The sequence below is a fragment of the Echinococcus granulosus genome (assembly GCF_000524195.1).
Source record: "Echinococcus granulosus chromosome Unknown EG_S00008, whole genome shotgun sequence".
NCBI classification, from domain to species: domain Eukaryota; kingdom Metazoa; phylum Platyhelminthes; class Cestoda; order Cyclophyllidea; family Taeniidae; genus Echinococcus; species Echinococcus granulosus.
Window position 1 is genome coordinate 1,617,266 of NW_020170388.1, and position 21,688 is coordinate 1,638,953.

The 21,688-nt window shown below is 41.1% G+C and overlaps 2 protein-coding genes across 2 annotated transcripts; both read left to right on the forward strand. All coding sequences in view use genetic code 11, as the record gives it.

The window, feature by feature from the left end:
* Nucleotides 1–2,045: 2,045 nt before the first annotated feature.
* On the forward strand, nt 2,046–6,945 carry EGR_02016 (Glutamate [NMDA] receptor subunit; the record flags this gene model as incomplete). The annotated part of the gene is made up of 4 exons (XM_024491265.1): nt 2,046–2,081; nt 2,995–3,138; nt 4,826–5,012; nt 6,836–6,945. 4 exons carry the CDS (start codon nt 2,046–2,048, stop codon nt 6,943–6,945), a joined length of 477 nt encoding a protein of 158 aa, XP_024354408.1.
* Nucleotides 6,946–10,954: 4,009 nt separating this feature from the next.
* On the forward strand, nt 10,955–20,207 carry EGR_02017 (NADP-dependent malic enzyme; the record flags this gene model as incomplete). The annotated part of the gene is made up of 13 exons (XM_024491266.1): nt 10,955–11,056; nt 11,223–11,408; nt 11,540–11,637; nt 11,766–11,841; nt 12,410–12,583; nt 12,801–12,892; nt 12,949–13,058; nt 14,027–14,124; nt 14,217–14,330; nt 15,288–15,402; nt 15,492–15,634; nt 17,062–17,244; nt 19,947–20,207. 13 exons carry the CDS (start codon nt 10,955–10,957, stop codon nt 20,205–20,207), a joined length of 1,752 nt encoding a protein of 583 aa, XP_024354409.1.
* Between the last annotated feature and the right edge of the window lie 1,481 nt (nt 20,208–21,688).

Here is a 21,688-nt window from a genome sequence, read left to right on the forward strand (position 1 = left end):
AGACTTGTAGAGTGTGCAGTGAATTGATCGTTTGGAGGTACCCAATAATGTTGGAATAGATGCAAAGGATATTTCTCATTACAAACCAATCCATCAGTCAACAAACAAATATATCCAGGCAGTACGTTTACCTATTGGGCCCAAGGTAGTTTTTTTATCAGCCTACGTAGCAAGTTCTCATTCAAGAATTCCCCTTCTCAGTTGATGTAGCTGTAAACCATTTGTTTCATCATTCATTTAGGCATGACTTAAAGGCCTCAAAACGACGTGGAGATAGAGACAATTAATTCTTCATTATAAAGAATGAAGGGTCCACCTCAACTTGATTCATCCATTTAAGTGATTTACTACCCTAGTTATCATGGCTAAGTTGTTTTATTCGCGATGGCACTTTCTCAATTGGACCCGTTTTCACCAACTACTGAGATTATTCCCATGCATCATTGATCCATCCAGGTGACAGGGAAAGTGGGTGACTGTATCAGAAGTAAGGGGTTGAAGAGGAACATGCGTCGGGGTGAATGTGCAAGCAAACCTTAATTGATAAATTCCCCATTATCATTCGTTCCTCTGGATAGAGAATAGAAATGAGTACCTTTCGATAAATACAAAAAGTCAGTGAATTCTGGGTGGATATTTAAAGTACTTTTAATTAATTTTACTACAGCCATTTAACAACTCAAACTTAGAAAAGTTTATCTTAATCTGGATCGAATAAACTAAAACTAAGGGTAGACCTTTTGTCCTTTGTGTGATAAAATCATTACCTAGTTCGTCACCCCCCCCCCAAAAAAAAAAAAAAAATTACCCACAGCTTTGCTTCTGCCCACGTCGACTTATGGATTTGGTTGGGCCTAAGTCGAGGGGTGACCTTAAGTCTCCACTTAATCACATTATCAGTGGCAATGAAAATATGAGTGCTAGTGCCAGCTGCTCATTTCTATGCCTGAGGTCACAAATTCAGGCGTGCTTTAATTTGAAGGTTGACTTTGTTATGATTAGCTCCTCGATTTAGGTGCGGAGACGCTTTGCAATGAAAAATAAAAGGCCATTCTGTCAAAGTAATCTCCATTTGGAATGCAAACAAGCATGACTGATAGAAAACCGAGGAACTGTTGGTTGGTTTTATTGTCATCTAATGAAACCTCTGTCACCATGGCCCACGATCTGAGCTTGATCTTGTGTACTTTACAGAAAGTAGCTCAGGTTCTTGCAACATGCCCTGAATTCCAGGTTTAACACATCGTTTGTTACAGTTTCGATAAAAGGTTGTCTAGCATTATGAAAGCCGTAGTTGGGGGAGATGTAGACGTACACAAAACATTATAGGATTGTAAGACGCTCAAAGGCAGTGGCCTTTTCACTGTTTGATCGTTTTATTTGATTAACTCACGACAAGTGGGTTTCAGTATAATCAACTACTTTATTTGCTTTCTTGAAGGGCTCGTCTTAGGTTGTAGACTCTTGACATCTTGAAACAGTTTCATTTAATTTGTTTTATCCAATAGCTTACAGAAAAGGAGTAATTGAACTCTTCTTGTATTGCTTGATTTAAGTAACAAACTTTTTGCAAAGAATAGTAGGGTCTGTTTAACACTGATGTCTACTGGCTCGTTCGTAGGTAAGCTCACGAAGCACAGTACATCTAGGTCATCACAGCTGAAGAAAGACCTATGCGCATAAAGCAAGGCTGGAAAATGTAGTCACCCCCAGACCACAACCATTCGACATATATCCCATTGTTTTAAGCTCAGCCAATGCGTTTTCGCCTCCAACTGTTTCATTTAGTCACCATGAGGTTGGGAAAACCCGTGTCACATAAATGTGACGCACCGATGTGTAGCGAATCTCCAAAAAGCAGCCGATATTCATGAGCTTGGAGTAACGCCGGCAGAAAATGGCTAGTAATTGGTATACGATTAAAATGTAACGAGGAGCTCTTGACCGCTAATGAGTTTTTTTGAGACGTAGAAAGCCAGAGTTGCAGTCTAAGCTGATCTGTTTGGAATTGATTTAAGGGCCTATCCCGCCGTCGTGACTTTCGTATGATGCCAAACTATTTAAGAATTTATTCTGTAAAAGTTAAATACGAATAAAGCAAATCCACTTTATCAAATGAATAATGTCTAAGGTGTAGGGGCATCTCTTAAAGTGGGGTTTCAATTCTCCACATTAAAGATTTTGAACAATTTGTCATGTCCATTGATAACTTTACCAACCTGATAAGAACAAAATTTCTGTTTTTTTGACGTAGGTAGATTCTACAACCTGATTAAAAGATCACATAAAACACAGTTTACGTTAGGGAATAAGCCACAAAACACGAATGGTCCATTTCAAACAGACGAGATTCAGGTCCATTAAGGGTCAGCCGATTACCCATTTGACCTTTGGGAACCTGTTGGGGCCAAAGTCTACTTGCACCAATTCAAGGCTACTGCAAACGCTTTACACTGACCCCTGCAAGATGACCCCATTGGGGTCACATAACAGGCTTAATAAAAAAAGTAATCGTGCTCAGTTAATTGCCTATCTGTGTGGGTAATCATTATCCAGTTCAGTTCTCAAGACAGCTTTAAGGAACTTTTGATTTGATTATTAAAACAGATGTGAAAAGTGCAGGAGTGTCTTTTGAAAAAATTTTCATAATGTTTAGGTATTTTGGAAACTTCGCAGTTTTATATGGCAAATCGTCTGCTTTCGCAGTTTTTTTCAAAAACTGTCACATCGAAATGAAGAGGGATGCGAAACGTAAACATAAATCACACTGAAGGAAGGCAGTCATTATATGATTACTTGCACAAAGCATGGGGCTAAAATTTCTTCGCGTAGAGTATTATAAAAATGCAAATTATTGCACAAATGTTTCGCGCTTGCAGCGCCCCGGATGTCTCCAACCAAAATGAAAGAGCATCAGTTAAAAAGTGTGAGAAAACTGAGCTTGGGTGAAAGATCTTTGGCAGCTTAAGTGTCACTTTCTTGACTGTATTTCAGCTTCGAAATCCACAAAAGGACTTTACATTTGCAACTGTTCGTGGAAGCTCCGTGGACATGTACTTCAAAAGTCAGGTGGAGCTTGACACCATCTACCGAACAATGGAAGGTCGCAATGTGGATACAGTTGAAGAGGGTATACAGGTAAGCACAAATAAATTTTATCAGAAGTTAAGATAGAAGTGTATTTTTTGAAATTAGACTGGATATTGAAGAATGCGTGTATTTTCAAAGTGATATTTACATCATTAAAATTGCACCCCGAGGCTTTCCTGATGACGTTAAAAGACATAATGCTATAGCAGAAAATGTATCGGAGACATACAGAGGGGCTGAGGGGATACTGGCTTTGCCACCCAGTGGAAGTACAATAACTGAGTTTTAAGCGCCCGTTTAATCAAAATGCCGAGTTAAAAAACCGTAGCTGCGTCTCTGAGAGTTTATTCACTTGCACATCTGTTAATTCCGGCCCAAGTGTAGGTAGCTACTGATTGGAATACCCTTTAATACTATTGGAAGATGTCGATTGGGTCTATCAGTTCTTTGATCAGCAAACGATTATTGACCGCTAACACATTTGAGGACAGTTCAAAGCTGACTCTTTAGAAGTGACTCAACCTGATCAAAAGCGACTAATGTAAATACCATGTGAAACATTCGGATTAATTATGCTAAATTTTGAGGAAAGCACAAAATATGGCTGCTTTTCCCGAGATAATTATTTTATAAATTTCAAATTAATGCATCAGGGAAATTATGAGTGTCTAAAGACCCAAATAATTCACAAAGTCCGAATTTTTAAAATGCAAACTGTCCATTAGCGGATAATGCAGTCACATTATAAACATTTTTGAGCCTGGGGTATGAAAAGTACCACCTCGAGGAGTGAGATTCTGATGACAGGATAATCTTTTTTAAGCATCACTTGAGTCATGAAAAGGGAGGGAGAAGTCGAGCATTCACAACTTCGACGTGGTCACTTATTTTGCCTTTTCCAATGTTATGGCAAGTATAATTAAGCGCAAACACCTTTTAAGTGTTGAGCTAAAAGTGGCTAATTGCATTTAAAATTTGTAATATGTTTGGTAAATTTCATCAGACTGCTTTCGGTACGATTCCAGCGTGTCGAAGAAAGCATGTGATTCATTCAAACACATTTAGGTTAAAATGTCTATATAAAATGTTATAATCAATATTGATAAACTTTAGCTCACTCATAGAGTAACTTACTGACTGGTTAGCGTTTGTTAAAAAGGCGGATGAGTGGGAAGGCGAATGCGCTAGCAGTTTAATCGATTGGTTAACTTCAAACAATCGATAGGGTAGCCGCGCGCAATTTGATACATTCGCTTAATCAGCAGCGGGTAAAGGAACGAATTTAAAACGGTCTCAAAGCACAAAAATGAGCGTTAAAACTTATCTTGTCTCTTTTTAAACAAATCTCATGTATTGGCCATTCTCAAGGAATTGCATTTAGGCTTGCGTCGTCTTTTTCTATAAAAGTATTTACTTCTACATGAAAATCACAAGACGAAACCCTTGTATGGTAATGTACAAAAATATAGCAGGGCAGCACGATGGACAGGTTTGATTCGGAAATTTAATGAATACCTACCCTCGCTAAGCTAAAACCTGGGAAATTCTCTTAGCACAGGAAGACTTGTCAGTGGGACTGGTACATCAAAAACAGCTTGGCTTTCTTAGTTTTCCTAAAAATATCATTCCAGTGGGAGTAATTTCTTCTATGTTTTGATCATAAAAACTTGGATTTTAACGGTTTATTTGCCACTGAATTGCAAGTGATATTATAATTTCCATTTTCTCATTTTAGTCAGTAAAGTCAGGTGCTCTAAAAGCCTTCATTTGGGATTCCGCGCGTCTTAATTATGAAGCTTCAAGGGATTGCGATCTCGTAACCACGGGGGACGTTTTTGGGCGCGTAGGATATGGACTGGCTATGAAGAAGGGCAATCCATGGATCTATGAGCTATCTCAAGCTGTTCTCAGCTTTCATGAGCGTGAGTCGAGGCAGAAAAACGACTTTGTGGATAAAAGGTTGTAAAATAAAGTGCAACTTTACCTAATTCTAATTGTTTGGCTTCTAGAAGGAGATTTCTAATCTGCATCTAGTGAATTTTTTGAAGTATTTTAGTGCAACATTCTCCTTCTTTCTCTTCCCTACTTTCATTTCATAGTCCTTTGGATAGGGGAGGTTAATCAGAGGGGGACATCATATAGCGTGCAATATGGTGGAAGGTAGGAAGAATGCAAAGATTTACGGAGGTCATCGATGTTAGTCTTCACCTTGGAAATTGATGGTATCTTATAACCTATTTCTTTAAAAATGCATTGTATGCACTAACACATTCATCATTCATCATGTAGAACGCAAAGGGGGCATTCTTATCAATAAACAGACCTGGTAACATGACCTCTAAAGCATCTCCTTTGGACAGTACAATTTGCATGGCGGAAAGGTCATGCTGCCCGGTGAAAGTACAATAGCCAAGCCTTCCGTGCCCGAGGAATTGAAACGAGGAGTTGAATTACTACTCAAATTATTACATTATAGCCCCCTCCTCTTCCTTTGAGTGTCGTCCCTGATGCTGCCCTTGTTACACTTCTTGCTTAGGCCACCACAGCGTAGTCAGTGCGTGTAAGAAAAACACCCACAAACTAACCACGTCAGTCATAGAATTTGCGTGCAACTGAGAAGATATCTTTCCCCAATATCACTGATCTCGCTTAGCACTTCGACTGGATTCTAGGGTTTCGTTCTGTTTAAGAACTGTATTAAGGGAAGGGTGGATGTGCCGGCTATCTCGTACGTTTCGGGGGTTATGAATTCACGTCCATTCCTCCTTGCCACTTTGTTCTCGCTGCCATGCTGCCTGGCCGTATCTGTCTGGATTCTGCTCAGTTGGTAAAGATGTGGCGGAGGTATCACATGTACACTTGATTGATATCTTCATTCAAGTACGGTAGACAGCTTCGTAGTAGACCACCCCAAATGGGTTACAGATATGTTGTCACAAATTCAACCATTCGCAGCCTATACACTTCTCCCGTTACATTAAGGCATTATATTCAGCAATAGAAACCAGAGTAGTTGACTATTAGAACTGAGTTTTCTTTTTACTGTCAATTCATATGGAGTCAAAAGTCAGCAAGTGTATTGTGGACGTACTGAAGGTGGTACTACACACATCCTTCAAGAGGGTTCATTGGAACAGCTCGACACCATTCAGAGTGAAAGGCTACCAATACCAGATACTACTTTGATAGCTGAGAAAACAGTTTGAAGGATGGAATGGAAAACAGATGGCACGACCAGGGTAAAGCTTGGTACAGATTCTCCGGCTGCTCCTTAGGTGTTGCTATGTAATAATCCAACATTAACCCCTTAATATGTTCTACTTGGTAAAATTACTTCTTTAATCGCCTCAAGGTGGTTTCATGGAACAGCTGGACACGCAATGGATATTCAACTCAGGTGAGAGCGAAAAATGTGCCAAGACAGAGTCCAGTCCTGCTACTCTAGAATTGACAAACATGGCTGGTGTCTTCATCATGGTTGCAGTAGGCATCGTCGCGGGTCTCGTACTGCTCCTTGTTGAAATCGCCTGCAGTCGACATAAAGGGATACGGGCTAGACAAATGGCCTGTGCTCAAAGAGTCAGTAAAACATGGAGGACTAAAGTTGAGGTGAGTGGTTGGGCCCCAAGATAGTGAAATCGCATCAAAAAGGCATTTAATTTTAACAGCACCGATGCTCCCAGCAGACCCTCTTTTGGGTGATCTTTAAAAGATAGCACACTTCATATGCCAATTGCCATTCTAGGAAACATTAGCTTAGATGCAAAATCACCTACCATGAAAGAAATACCATGTGAAAGCTTCGTAGAATTAGGCTTAATTAAAACTGCACTAAATGGTGTTTACTTCCTCTAACCTAGACTAGTCTCAAATCAATGCAACCCACATCTTCAAATTGTGACTAAAAGTTTTTGGTAATGCGTCTTCAAAAGGTTCTACTATAATTTATTTCGACTCGCTTAAACGTACCCTTACCTCCAAACGCAACTAAGCTCAGAAGTTAGGATGGTGGCAATGGATCATTCAATGCCTTCCTTCTTGACATTTTGGCTTCGAATTTAGGACTGTTGCTACCTTGAAATGAATTAAATAAAGCTACCACCAATAAACTATGCTTAATATACCTTTAGTATTGATTAAAAGCTTTATAGTTTACCCAGTCGACTTCCTAGGATAGCTGCCCTAGATCCCAGACGTAGTTGTTTTCCACTTCCGGTCGGGAACTGGTGGCTCCGGAAGACGGTTGATATAGAGAATCTACTTTTATGTCTCTATAGGACTTAATCATCAGGTCAAAGCCTCATTCATATGCATATATACAAGTAGTCCTGAATTCCAGCTCCTTAAAAGAACACCGTTTTTGTTCTAGCCAAGAGTACTAACCAATTTTCTAAGAAATATTGGTATCAATTTCCATTCTAATCGATCCGATGTTTACTCATGCTGTGATAAAACCCTATGAGAAGTGTTAAATAACTCTACCTTAGAAAAATCGATATCGCCAGGGCGCAGGGCGAGGGGGTACATCGAATTCGCCCATCTTTGTCGACGAGTGTTTGAGGTTATGGACATCGTCGTCCTCACCGGCCCCGCCTACATCGCCTCAACTGGATTATCGATTACCTCAGGCGGTGCTTAAGTTGCCTATCATGGCTGCAGGGCCCGGTAACAGCACGCATCAACAACAAGTGCCCAAGAACGTCCACATGAAGTCGCAACAAGTCAAAGCTGTGGATCCTAAAAAGACGACTTTTACAGGGAAGGGAGTTCAAAGGCTTCAGGTCTAAAAAATAATTTATAATCTTGTTTTTTGTTGTTTCATCTTTATGTTGTCAATGTTGTTGTTGTTGCTGCCGACATTGGTATTGCAATTTATAATGCCTCTGAATAATGTGGACCGGTGATTAATAAATCTCAACATAAAGCAAGAGCGAATTGAAATAATTCTTTGCACTTCATTTAAGCATTTTACGACATTTTGGAAAGCTAAAATGAATAACCTTTTTACGCATTGGGATAAATGTGTAGCTAATTACAAGAATAATGCAAACCGGTTTCTGCCAGGTCGAGTTCTTTACTTCTGCTTCATCAGACTAGTTCTAGTATCGAGTCTTGCTTGTCTCGTGGTGTTAATACGCTGAGTTTGTTGCAAATGACTTCACAAAGTTTAAAATTTTAAGTTTCAACTTGAAGTTGCGAGCATTCTTGCGTCTGTAAGGTAGAGAAGAGTGTCATTGACGCCTTGGAATTTGGTGCCGATCTCATAAAGATCACTCCCTTCTTACAAGTAAGTGGAAAAGGTGCTAATACAAATTTGCTAGTTTTAAATTCGTAATAAAACTCCAGCAGGATTGTGCTGACGCCTGCGCAGACTTCCAACCTCAAGGCAGATGGCGAAGCAAACCTGCATTTGCTTATGAGACAAGAGAATTGGGATATTAGCTGCTCGCTATTTCAAATTTGAAATTCAGCAGCTAGTTGGGGATTTGGATGATTATCTGCAGGCTCAACTCAGCGGTCATTCAACTGATGCATTAAATTTGTCAGAATCACAGCTAAAGGTCATGTCAATTCCAGGTCTCAGTTTTGATCCATTCGGACACAATATGGAAGTCCCCTGCGTTTGAATGCCGGGGTGACAGTCAAAGGTCAGGGGTGCCAACAAATCCGTGAGTCCGGATGATTAACAATGGCTAATACAGTATCTGTTGCCAACTCTCCAGGAGGTTTGATTTTTACTACATTATAGAAAAACTGCAAGTCGTGTAGTATGAAATGTTGGAATGGAAGGTGACGCAAGTGTAGTAACATGGGGCACATCCAGTCCATTTCCCACAGACTAAAGGCGCTACTGGAGAAGAAACTCCGAGTACTTAATTTTATTGTCTCCCACTTATCTGGCAATTGATTTGTTCACTCAGCTGCATTCCACTTTCTTGATTCCAGTAGATGTGGCTACGCTCAACCACATAAGGCGGCACGGGAGATATGCTGGACTGTTGGGAGACTTCACACATATTTGTTTAATCTACACCTCACGATTGTCACCTACCATAAAGCCTCGAGATGTAACCTCAGACCATACAAGACGTTGACAGGACCTTCTACTGCCTTGGTCTAGCATTGGACTGTTTCCCTAGCTGCTTGTGGATTCGATATTAGACACCACGGTGCTGAGTTCATTCCAAAAGCTGGCTATCTGTCTTGGCGACCTACTTTTGATGAGACAACTGTCTTTACCCCCTTTTACAAGTCTGACTGGCTCTACGAGATAATCTAACATAATGCGCTTGGAAGTTTCATAATTGTATTCTGACAAGTATGGAGGTCAAGCCGTTATTCCTCCAACACTGAGACCATCAATCTAAAAGGAGTTTCATTCTGGTCATTTGGGTATTGAAAAGGTGCATAACGATGCCTACGACAGTTCGAGAGACCGTGCTCAGTGCTTGCATATGACCCATCCAGTAACGGCCCAATGGACTTCCTGGGTGATGATATTCTTGACGCAGTACCACAATGCTGTGCACTGGACAACTAGAAGTAGTGCAACGCTACTTGATGAAGGCTCAAAAGAATTCTTAAGTGTATGGTAAAATAATCTTAAACTATGGAGGATATGTGGGCATCAAGGATGTGAGGATTCGTGTGTACCACCCAGCAGACATTGACGATGGTTCCATCCAATGAGGACATATTGACAAAACCATGTCTATCCTGTCCATTTCTAATTCTTTTGATTTCAGGACTGATACTGTTATTCTTGAGACTGTTGCTGTGGTGATCAGAAACTCAGGCGAACCACATCAGTGACCAAGATTGGAGCCTGAAGTTGCTTTAAATTACACGGATGTGATGATTGTCTTGATGCCTATTTTATGCTCTATCTTTACTACATTTCTATAATTAAATGGCTAAGTGTATAAACAAAGCATCTCAAAGTAAGATACACCGAGCCCCCCGTTTTTGTCTGACTAAACTAGTGCAATGTTTTGGTAATTTATTTAGCGCCACATTTTGGTTTGAGGGCACCGAAGGTTAAGCTATTGTGCTCCCGTTGTGCACTACAACATTTGAATAGCATTGGTAACCCCAGTTCTTCCCATGTCAGCAATACACATTCTGTCCTAGTATTTGAGCTTCTATCAACTTTGGGCAAAATTAAAAGGTCCCAATGGATGTGCAAGGTAATGGAGAGACCACCATAATCTACTAATCGTTAGAAAACATTACTGCAGTACGTTGGATAGTTGCTTACTTTTCAGTTTTGGTAAAGGGATCACTTAAATGCTCCGCCATTGTACCCTGGCCGAGTGAGCTGGCCTACGGGCTGGGCAAGTAGCATCAAAGCCTATTGTGTATCGAATGTATGTATCATCTGCCTGAGTATTGTGTTTTTTGTCTTTGAAGAAGCCTCCTGATGCTATCTCAGTGCAGAGGTCTTATGTAAGAGCTTTAAAATCTGGTTGCTGCGAAAATTATTCTGCTTCTGACTGAAATAGCAATGCTTAAATGGTTATTAATCCGAAAGTGTGGGTAAACTAAGTTTTATCATGCCTCTGCTACAAATTACTTTGGGCAGTACACTTTCTTTTATTCTTGGCAAACAAATAAGGTGGATAATTTTATTTTATTTGACACGCGCAACGCTTAGAGTTTTGTACCCTTGCTCACAGCCAACTCGTAGTGTGAATTGATGCATGCAAATAATTGTGGAAAAATAAAAATGTCATAAGCTTGAATGATTTTAATGTTTTTTTTTAAAGTGCATTAAATTAGGTTGTGTTTTACTGTGTAGGTTAACATTCAATCTAGTAAGCTAGCTACGCGGAGGTGTTGTCTTTCGTGATCAGTTTTTGTATAGATGATGAGACGTTCATTGGTACAGTTTATTGCACGAAGGTGTTTCGCTTCCGAGATCCATTCGTACGGGGTTGGAGTACTAAGAAATCCAGTCACCAATAAGGTTATTTTCAATTTTTCGCTTGATTTGCCTTATTCTCATGTAAATATGCGTTATTTTTCCCCTTTTTTCTTATCTTGCCTAAACATATGGGACCTGCCACAATCATGTGCTGGTCCTTTGCTAACTGAATGCATCGGTTTAAACTCCCATGTGTCACTTTCCATAGGGTACTGCGTTTACCATTAGAGAACGACAGCTACTTGGAATTCATGGTCTTCTTCCCCCTGCTGTATCTAATCTTGATGTGCAGTCCAGGAAAATGATAAACAATCTAAAACATTTAGAGGATAATCTTCAACGTTATATTTTCCTGATTGGGCTTCAAGACCGAAACGAAACCCTTTTCTACAAGGTAGGTAGTCGAACGGTTGTTTTGCAGAACTGTTTGTATTTCGTATCGTGAGTAATGGGTTTTTCGATTGACAATTGTTTGAACCTACTTATTGGTTGTTTAATAATGATATTTTTGCTGTCTTTTAATAGGTTGTTACAGAGCATACCGAATACTGTATGCCTCTCATTTACACACCTACTGTAGGTTTAGCCTGTCAAAAATATGGTCTCGTTTTCCGCAGACCCCGGTGCGTATTGTTTATTCTTTTCGTCCCTTTTTGTTTAGATTACCAGGCTTTTTTTTTCATCACAGTGCTTGTTAACGATAGGACATCTGGCTAAATCAATCCATTTCACATCCATCTGTTTATTTCAGAGGTCTTTATATTACCATTCACGATCGCTACAACATCGATGACATCTTGAAGAACTGGCCGGAGCCTATTGTTCGTGTAAGCCTGAAGGAAATGTATATGGTTTTTCATTACGACCTTTTTTAATAGCCGATTTTACTGGTCTCTGTATATGCCTGTAGCAGCGTTCGTCTGCCCTTCTGCCTCTAATCGTAGCATATCAGTTTCAATTTTCGGACTGCAAAGGCTCGTATTCTCACGATTAAGCACGCTCCGATTTGAAAAATGGCAGTATGGGGGGGGGGGGGGGGAGAATACAGCAGGGGTGTTTGTCTGTCACGTTCACCGTCGCACGTGTGCACACGTTCGAAGGCTGACCCAGCTGTGCCTTAGTGGTGTGTCACCTAGATTCATTTGGCAACTGTATCAAGGTTAGCTTTGCCCATTTTGGGGTAACTCCTTTCACTATTACCTCGTCGTAGCCTTTTGAGCTCGAGCAGTAAGACCCGGGTAAAAGCAATTTCACATATTAATTTGTGCAATTAAGTCTATTTGTTGGTCCGGATTTTTCTACTTCCGAAGTTAGGCTATGCCCTTGTTTACTCGCAGTTTAAACGATTCCTGGCAACTTTTCTCATACGGTTATCAGAGTGAGCTCTTTTTGTAGACCATCGTTGTTACTGATGGGGAGCGAATTTTGGGTTTGGGAGACTTGGGCGCCTACGGTATGGGTATCCCCGTGGGTAAATTATCTCTTTACTCTGCCCTGGCCGGTGTTAACCCAAGACACTGCCTTCCAATTGTCCTCGACGTAGGGTCTGACAACCAGGACCTTCTTAATGTAGGTTATTTTGATTTTCCGCGTGGAAGGTTAATTGATAAACAGTTTCTTTTGGTGTTTCAATTTTGATAATCACAGTTATTACCGCTCTTTTATCTCCATATTTTCCTTTTGAAATGATGTAGAAGCACAGAATTGTAGCATATATTTTTTAAAATATGGAAGTAGGTAGCATATTAATCGTGGCGAACTAATTTTTCTCTTATGTTGCTCGTAGGACATGCATTACTTGGGTATTAAGCACAAACGCATTCGTGACGCACGCTACGATGAACTTTTGGATAACTTCATGCGTGCCATTGTTCGACGGTAAGCTGATCTCCTATCATTCCTTGTAAACGACTTAATGCGGGTGTTTTTTAAAGATATGGCAACAATTGCCTGGTTCAATTCGAGGACTTTGGCAACCGTAATGCTTTTCGCATTCTCGAACGCTATCGTCATGACTACTGTACCTTCAACGACGACATTCAGGGTGAGTTTTTGCACTGATTATTTTGATTTAACAATATTCGAAATGAATTTGTGTTTTTCGGTAGGCTAGCTGATATCGACCGCTCTCCTAAATCCACGGCTCATTGCTGCTTGCTTAGCGGCTATTTGAGTTTTCGTAAACATCCACTGCCTGCGCACATACAAAATTTGCACTTGTTCTAATAGAACCGGTGTTCATAATGGTACCCATATTCCTCTTTTTGAAATCTCTTAGGCTCTGTGGTTAAACGTTGTGCGTTGTGTTCAAATTTACACTGCTGACGATGGTGACAAATTCATCTACAGTTATTCACTTTGGCAAAAGTTGGGTTTGTTTTGCAGAAGGCATATTCCTAATTCGTCTGCTTGACGTTTTTTTCATCGCTGTTCCGAAACTACTTCACTGAATTATATGCAGATGAGCTGGGCAATGCTGAGCTATTTTAAAAATAATATTGCGACAAATACTTTTTGTTTATGAGTTCCTAGCTAATGATATGATGTAGGGGCTCCTAACACAAGATAAGTTAATAGGGCGACCTTCATTAAACCTTGATTAGGGGTTTATTACAAAACACTAAGATTGCGACACTCCTGCTAGCGGAGTCACCTTTTTACGTGCCTTCGTTTGAATCCGGTAACAGCGTTTTCTGTCCTTCGTTTGCTGCTATTCATTCTTTTAGAATAAAGAATTGTGTCAAGTATAATAATTGTCTCAATACCCCACTGGACGCTTTTTTAATTTTACTTGAAGTCTGGGCAGTATTATTGCAGATATTACTTAAGCACTCTGAGTTGGTGTACATTAATCTTTTTGGGTAAGAATTTGCTATTAGGGGCTTTTTTTCTTTACAAATTAAAGCTTGGTACTCGTTTTTAGTTACCGTTGTCACTTCTTAAAGCCTCAATTTATCAGCGCTAACTCCTCTGAGAAAATAAGTGTCCTTACATCCCTTCTGCCATTTGCAGGTACCGCCTCTGTGACGGTTGCCGGTCTAATTGCCGCTGGACGCTTGACGGGTCGCCGACTGTCCGACGATACGTACCTCTTTGTTGGCGCTGGCGAAGTAAGCGATCGACCGCTCATACCGGCACACATACGTACACACTGTCTTCTCACCGTGGCAAAGTCGTTCCTCATCTTTTCTCTGTTCTCTAGGCTGCCAGTGGCATTGCCCACCTTCTGAAGACAGCTATGGTTATGCATGGCCTTCCAGAGGCGGATGCTATCAATAAAATCTACATGTTTGACAAAGATGGCCTACTGGTTGAGGTGAGTCAAGAACTTAACATCACCCGTCTTATTTGAGATGTTGTCCATTATTTGGGGGCAAGTTGTCAGCATAGGGGTAAGGTTTCCTCATCCTGTCATCGTCCAATTCTATGCTCGGATTCGTGGGATTTTTTAGATCATTTTATGTGGTTGATAATTGTTCCTCCGATTTGTCTAGCAAATTGCTTTTGGTGGACTATGCTCGATTAGTGGACTCATTTCATGCCTCATTTTTAAAGCTGTGTTAAAAAATTACTTGAAGAAAACCTGCCCATTGGTTGGATGAATATTTAGCTGCAGTAGCAGCCCTCGACTATCACGTCATATCGGTCTACAACAGCTCCCAGTTTCATTCGGGTCGCGTGATTAACATAGTGTCTAAATACTCTTTGGTATCTATAAAGCGTTCGTTTACATTTGCGTTTTCTGGCGTTAATCTTCTGCTTACCTGCATTTGCATTGATGGTGAACCTCAAAGGCACAAAATCGGTCACTGTACTGTTGGCTATAGACTTAGCAGTGTCTTTATCTCGCTGCTGGGAGTCACTAGAACCAAATTTTCCTTACGGGTAGAATGTGATTCAGGCCAATGAAAGACCCTGATTGGGACAGCCTTGTTAATGATCAGCTTGTGACAGGTAGACGGCTGGTAAATGCGTAAGCAATTTACCATTATGATTGATGGCTGTTGATGAATTAAAATAACCACCATCACTAAATTTCCAAACTTGTCGATTGTGCATATAGCAACTGACGATACAGGACCAGTCTCTTTAGTTGAGTTTTACCTTAAGCAGATCTGTAGTAATATTTATTATTACCTCTAGACGTTGTAGTTAATGTGGGACCTATACCAATATCTCGTTTCAGAATTGTTACTTTTTTTTGGTTTCAACAATAACGTCCCTTAAACGAGGGCTTCTCACCGAAAGTTTAATTATGGTTTTTATCTCATAGGGTCGTCCTGAGGGTAATATTGACGAACACAACTCCACCTTCGTTCGCACCGACGTTGAACCAATGCGAAACCTCGAGGAGATTGTTCGCAAGCTCAAACCCACCGCACTGATTGGTGTGTTGCGCATTTCGTGCCCATTCTTTTTGCTTTATTTCTGACTTCACGTATCATGCGTATTTTACATCTTTCCTTCTCCCCCGCAGGTGCATCCGGTGTGGGCGGTCTTTTTACCCATCGCATTTTACAGCAGATGAAAAAGAACGTCGACCGTCCGATAATATTTGCGTTGAGCAATCCCACCGATAAGGCAGAGTGTACGGCCGAGGCTGCCTACAACACCACAGGGGTAGGTGACTAATTGTGGAATGCAGTCGGTGTTTTATTTCACTCATCGGGCTGTGAATTTCGTTGTCCAAACTAGAGGGTGCCAGGGTCTTAGGTTTACTGGACTTGATGCCTTTTGGTGGTACCTTGGTATTGATAAATTTGTTGTCACATTATTTGCAGGATATCGAGTGTTTTCATCGAGTTACCTCTAGTATGCCAATAAGCTCTTCCGATTAAGTGAAGTTTGGACGTTTGAATGTTAAGCCATTTCGTAAATTTTCCTGTATTTATGTGCTGGTGAACGTTTTTGGTGTAGTCACTGATCGGTACGTTTCGGCGTTTTAATTTTCTGACGTGACCAATCCCTGCATTCTTTGTGGGGGTCATCTGAGTGCAAGAAAGTATCAGAAATGGAGGCTTCTCTAGTCGATTTACATCCCTTCCAACTAACTTTAGCAATGTAATGGGTACTTTTGACTAATTTTGGTGCGGTTAATCTTTTTTTGGAATAATATTTTTCGTTAGGTACCAGACTTATGTAACCAAGGACTTGATTTGTCAATGATAACACAAGCCTTCTGTCGATAGTTGCCAAGATTTCATCGGGACCTTAGTGTCAGATGGTTGAAGAGTTCTAGTGTTATCCCTGGATGTGTGTGCAATCCCCAGGTGTCTACAGGCAATTGCTAAAATAGTATGGAATGTCTGGAGGCGGGGAATACTGACATCTGGGGATATAGCTGCTGCCTGTGGTCGTTATACAGGGTTTCTACGGTTGTTTGCGGATAGCAGTTGGCGTTATTAGAACAACTGAACGACTTAAAAATTCTTGGGTACCAAAAGAGCTCTAATTTTACGAGAATTGACTTCATTTTGCTTAGGTTATTGCCATTTTCGTGTACCGTGGGGATTTTGTTGTCGCACGGGTGGCTAGGTTGCAAAAGTTTTTTTTTGCCTTGAAATAATGTCAGTTAGTGATTCTGCCTAAGTGTGTCAACAAAAGTCGCCTTCCTTTCAATCGACTCTTCAAGGTGTCAGCTCTTTTAAACAACGACCAGCCGTTACATTCCATCGGAGCATGGATGCATGTGAAATGGGGAGGTTTGAGTATCATACCCTCTCCTTTCGTGGTAGGGATGAGTCAGTGTAATCCCGAAACATAGTAGATACCTTTCACAATCGCGTGAAAGAGCCGGTAATGTTGATTTAACCACACGGCTTGGAGTGCGTAACGCAGCAGACCTAACAGCTAATGGACGTTGAGAAATGATAAAACTCTATCGTAATTTCGTTGCCTTCGGTCTTGTCTGGTCTGTGGATAAACATAGCCTTGCCGATCAAATGATTAAACTAATGGCTCAAAAAACTACGAGGGAATAGTTAAGAATCTTTGGATGTGGGGAAGACTCGAGTTTCCCTGTGAATAATAAACGCTTCTACCCGCAGGGCGCCTGTGTTTTTGCGAGCGGTTCGCCCTTCGGTGAGGTGACGATGAATGTGGGTGGACAGGTCAAGACCTTCAAGCCGGGCCAGTGCAACAACTCATACATCTTCCCCGGTGTCGGTCTCGCTATTACCGCTTGCAAGTTACGTCCCATCCCAGATGAATGTTTTGCCGTAGCCGCTGATGTAAGTTGTTTGGTCTAAATGTGGTGTACTTATGTGGAATGCGGTATTCCACTCCTCACTAATAATCGTGATGTGCCTTAGGTCACAGTTCGGTTGACCAATGGTAGCGGAAGCGGGTTTCCGTCCCCTAATCGTTCTTTTATTTAGACAGTGATTTTCTAGTTTACATTGGTATTCAGTCGGATATTTTATTGCTCTGTTTGAATGCGGCTAGCCTTATCTTACCTGAAGTTAACCTTAATTGTTCCAAATATCTTTAACAACTCAATTTTTGATGAACTGCTTACTTTCGTGTACTGGAGTTGTGCGACTATATGGGATTGAATTTCGTTTAACTGTAACATTAGCTCTATTGCTAAATGAAAATTTAATATCATGCATGATTCATGGGGGATTACTCGACCTTTTAATGCCCCCAATTTTGTTAGCCTGCATTTATGAAGGAATACGGGAGCTCAGTGTTTAATCCAAGTTCTTGTCAAGACCGATGGAAATGAGGTGGACTTTTTTTAAATAATTAGTATTTTAGTTATCTGTATTATGGCAATTGGATGATAGATTACTGGTAAAATCGCCTACAACACACGTCCTTTTGGCTCCATCCGACGTAATTTGATTCAATGTAAGATAGGTGATAGGATTCGCAGTAAAGTAAAACAGGTTGTCCACTTGTTCTACTTACGTCTATTTTGCCAAAAATTTGAACAAACACTTATAAAATCCTTGTATTTGGGTGCAACTGAATGCCGAATAACGTTCCCTGTCCCGTATTTAGTGATTGTTAACTGGGGTGTAATTTCATTTTTTGCAAAAGTGCAGCGTACTGGGCTATAATTACTCCGAAGAAATAGAGGGAATCTCGCAGTTGATTTTTATCCCCTAACTTTTGATATTATTTATTCGCATTGATGTAACAAATGGCTTGTTAAATTAATGAAAAGTTTTTCAATGTTACAATATGTACGGTAAAATTTTTGTTAAGGCTATGCTGAGTTGAAAGAATCTCTTTAAGGTCGAAGTTTGCAAGTGTCGGAACAGTTTTCTAGGTTAACACAACAAGGCCATGGTGGCTTTCGGCCCTTTTTCACATTTTAGATTTGTGCATTTTTTGAACTGACATGTCAATTAAAAAAAAAACGCAGGTTACACTTGCGTTCACCTGCACACAAATGAATTAATGTAGAAATACGGGTTAGGTGATTCTTACCTAGTGGCTGGGAATCGTCGTGCATATTTTTCTGAAGCCTTCTCCATTTTCAAAGCACTTGCACGAACCCTCATTCTGCCTGGCCGCTCCATAGGGCGACTTGCTTTCGGTATTCATGGATGTCAGGGCTTTTTGTTCGGTTGATTCCAACCATAGGGCCGGTATTTCGTCTTTGCAGTTAGTTTTGGAATTTTTCACTGGAAAGAAGATCAACAATTGACCTTCATTTTACTGTTTCTAGTAGCAGTTGTCAATTTTTTCTAGCTGTTTTGCATCAGGAAGTGACAACCTACTGTTTCGCAGTATGCGTCTTCCTTTCACATTTGACGGCAGTTGATCATTCAAATTCACTCATTTTCCGTGTTTATTACCCGAGCCTGAACTCGTGTGTGTTGTAGCTTAATCCTGATGACTTTGTTGAATGAGGTGGACTTAAGGTCATCCGTTTTTTTCGCATTAAATTGGTAAAATAGACGCTTAATATCTCCCAAGTCTATGCCTAGTATAAATTCTACAAACTTTCTTTAGTCGGAAAGGCTATTTAACCACTGCCAGTTCCGTCCTATGGGGTGCCTTGTGATAAATGACCTTGAAAATGAGCTGCTCCTGAGCATCTCCCTTACCTATTTTATTCCCTTACTTTCGTCGCATTTATCGCTGCGCCCTAAGGCACAGTTCTGATAAGCATTCTCCTAAATTGTGAAAGCTGCCACGGCGATCCTCAGTTTAATAAATTTGTGTTTATTCTTGCCGTATACAGGGAACCAAAAGGCCAATTGCTTTGTCCTTGTCTAGTATATCAACGCTTTTTAATTATAGGTCTTATTATTGATGCCTGGTATGTTATTCTTTCGCATTCCTAGCTGTTCTTTTTCTCCAAAAGTGCATCCCTACTATTCTAAACGTGGATTAACGGCCGACACTTTGTTCCATTGTTACACTCAGTAATCGAAATCCAAGCAACTTGATGCCATTTATGATACCTAACACGGTGTCGAAAATTTAGTTTTCTAGGCTGCATTTGACACTTGTTCCTGGAATAAGCTGAATCCTGAGATTCTTGATGATCGAGACGGCGCAATATCCCATTGCCTGTTACGGAAGTTAGCGGATCAGTTCCCTCCTACCAAAGCACTTAGAATTCGGGTCTCGGATCTAGAGGGTGACTCGCGTTTTTCGAATCTTGCCACCACAGGCCGCAGTCATATCGTTCTGCCAGTTGGATGATTTCATTCCTGATCGGTTGTGAAAGTTACAACTGTCTATTTTGTTACTGAGGCCTCTTCATTTCTAAGTTATGGCTTTCGAGATAACAAAACCGTTTTGCGTTTAATGATTGGCGCAAAATCTCTGTAGCTTCTCACCATAAGTCGAATCGTGACTTGTTTGTTTAGCTGGAGCGTCTGTGGAGATGTTAAGGTTTTTGCAGAACGCGTGTGCACTTATAATCTCCTTGTTTAATTAATAGTTAACAGTTTAGTTTTCGTTGTTGTAGTGCTTGGCAGAGCAGGTGAAAGAAGAGGATCTTGCGTTGGGACGAGTATTCCCACCCCTTAGCCAAATCCGTCCTGTCTCGCTGGCGATAGCGCATCGAGTCGCGGAGTTCGCCTACGAAGAAGACGTGGCGCATCTTATTCCAAAACCCGAAAATCTCGTGGCCTACATTCAAGATCAAATGTACGTGCCCAAATACGACTCCGCACTGCCCGATTTTTACGATTGGCCTGAGGAGGCTATCCGCAAGCCTCTCGAATAGGATAACTTTCTTTGTTTCTAAAATGTTTTCGTTCTATCACTTATCGGTAGTACAATCAACAATGTTGATGTCCTAGCTATTGCTGTTCTCTCACCTCCTTCTATAAGTGGCCTTTTATACTACCTCCTTCACCCACCCATTCTCTGCTCTGCACTTTCTGCAAAATAAAACACCGGCAACTTTTGCCATGTTTGATGTTATATACCGTGTTTTGCACCAACCTGTCGGGGAAGAGGGCTGATGAACTTCGGCTGGCTGCTCCGCATTGATGTTAGCACTGGAATGTGTGGCTCGGTTTAGGAGGATTATAATGAGACAATATTAATAAATGCCAAGGCAAGATGGAAGTCAGGTTGATTTTCATGTTGGCTTCACCACTGAGGGGCACAGGTCTGCTGGAGTACCGATTTCACAGCATTGCCGTTTTGACAGCTCCAGACACGTAATGGGTAGGCTGAATCGAAGCTGGCTGTCCTGCGTGGGTTTTACGATTGGTGAATTGTGCAACAAGGGGGTTGATGCCCGAGTACGACGGCCCCTCGGTTTCCGCAGTTTGGGGTTTCTTATTAACAGCCGGCTCGGAAGGCTACTCCTGTAGACTCCCGAATCTTCTGTACATTAGTGGGCCATCTCTCTGCGCGAAAAGAATTAAGAGATGGAGCAATTTCGCCTCCACTTTTCGAGTAGTTGCATGCCATCAAACCAAATGACAAGTGACTGGTGACAGGGTGAAATAAATAAGGGATGTTAGATTCATGAAGTACCATTACCATTGGCTAAGGATATGCACCCGGGAAAGCTACTGTCCAAGCTTGACCTGTACGAAGTGCATGAATCGCCCACGGGGCACTGTTGGTGGAGCGACAAGCCGACAACTGTCTTGAATTCTGTGGCTGCGGACAAAATCTTAGCGCGACAGTCAAAAGACTTCAGCCATGGATGGCGAGTCTGAAAACTCTTACCAAAAGGGGTAAGAAGGGCGTCCACCTTTGGCAATTGCCCTAATCCCGTGGGCTGTATGTAGCCTGTCCAAAACTGAGGCGACACAAGACTTGAACTAGCTAAAGTTTTTTTTTTTTTAAAACCTGTCTGCGGTGACTACATGCTGATGCTATTTATGTGGACAAGCAACACCCTCTCAACGCACCTACTCTTTGAATGGAATCCAGGCAGATGGCAGAGCGGCACTGAAGTGTGAATAAAGTGGCGAGGAGGAATAGATACGAAATAGTGGCCCCTTGAAACTATTTTAAATCATGTGCTTTAATAATTAACTCAGATTCTAACCTAATTCACATCTGACTAGCGACGGGCACACGGGATGCCTTCGTTGCAGAGTATCTTTCGGTCCTGAGGATTGGGGTGCCATTACAATTCCTGCCCCCCAGTAGATTTTACAAGCAGTCCGCTGTGATGGTCGACGCAGAAGATTGACCACAGGAGCGTCTGGAACGGTTTGATTTGTTATTCTAACTAAGCGT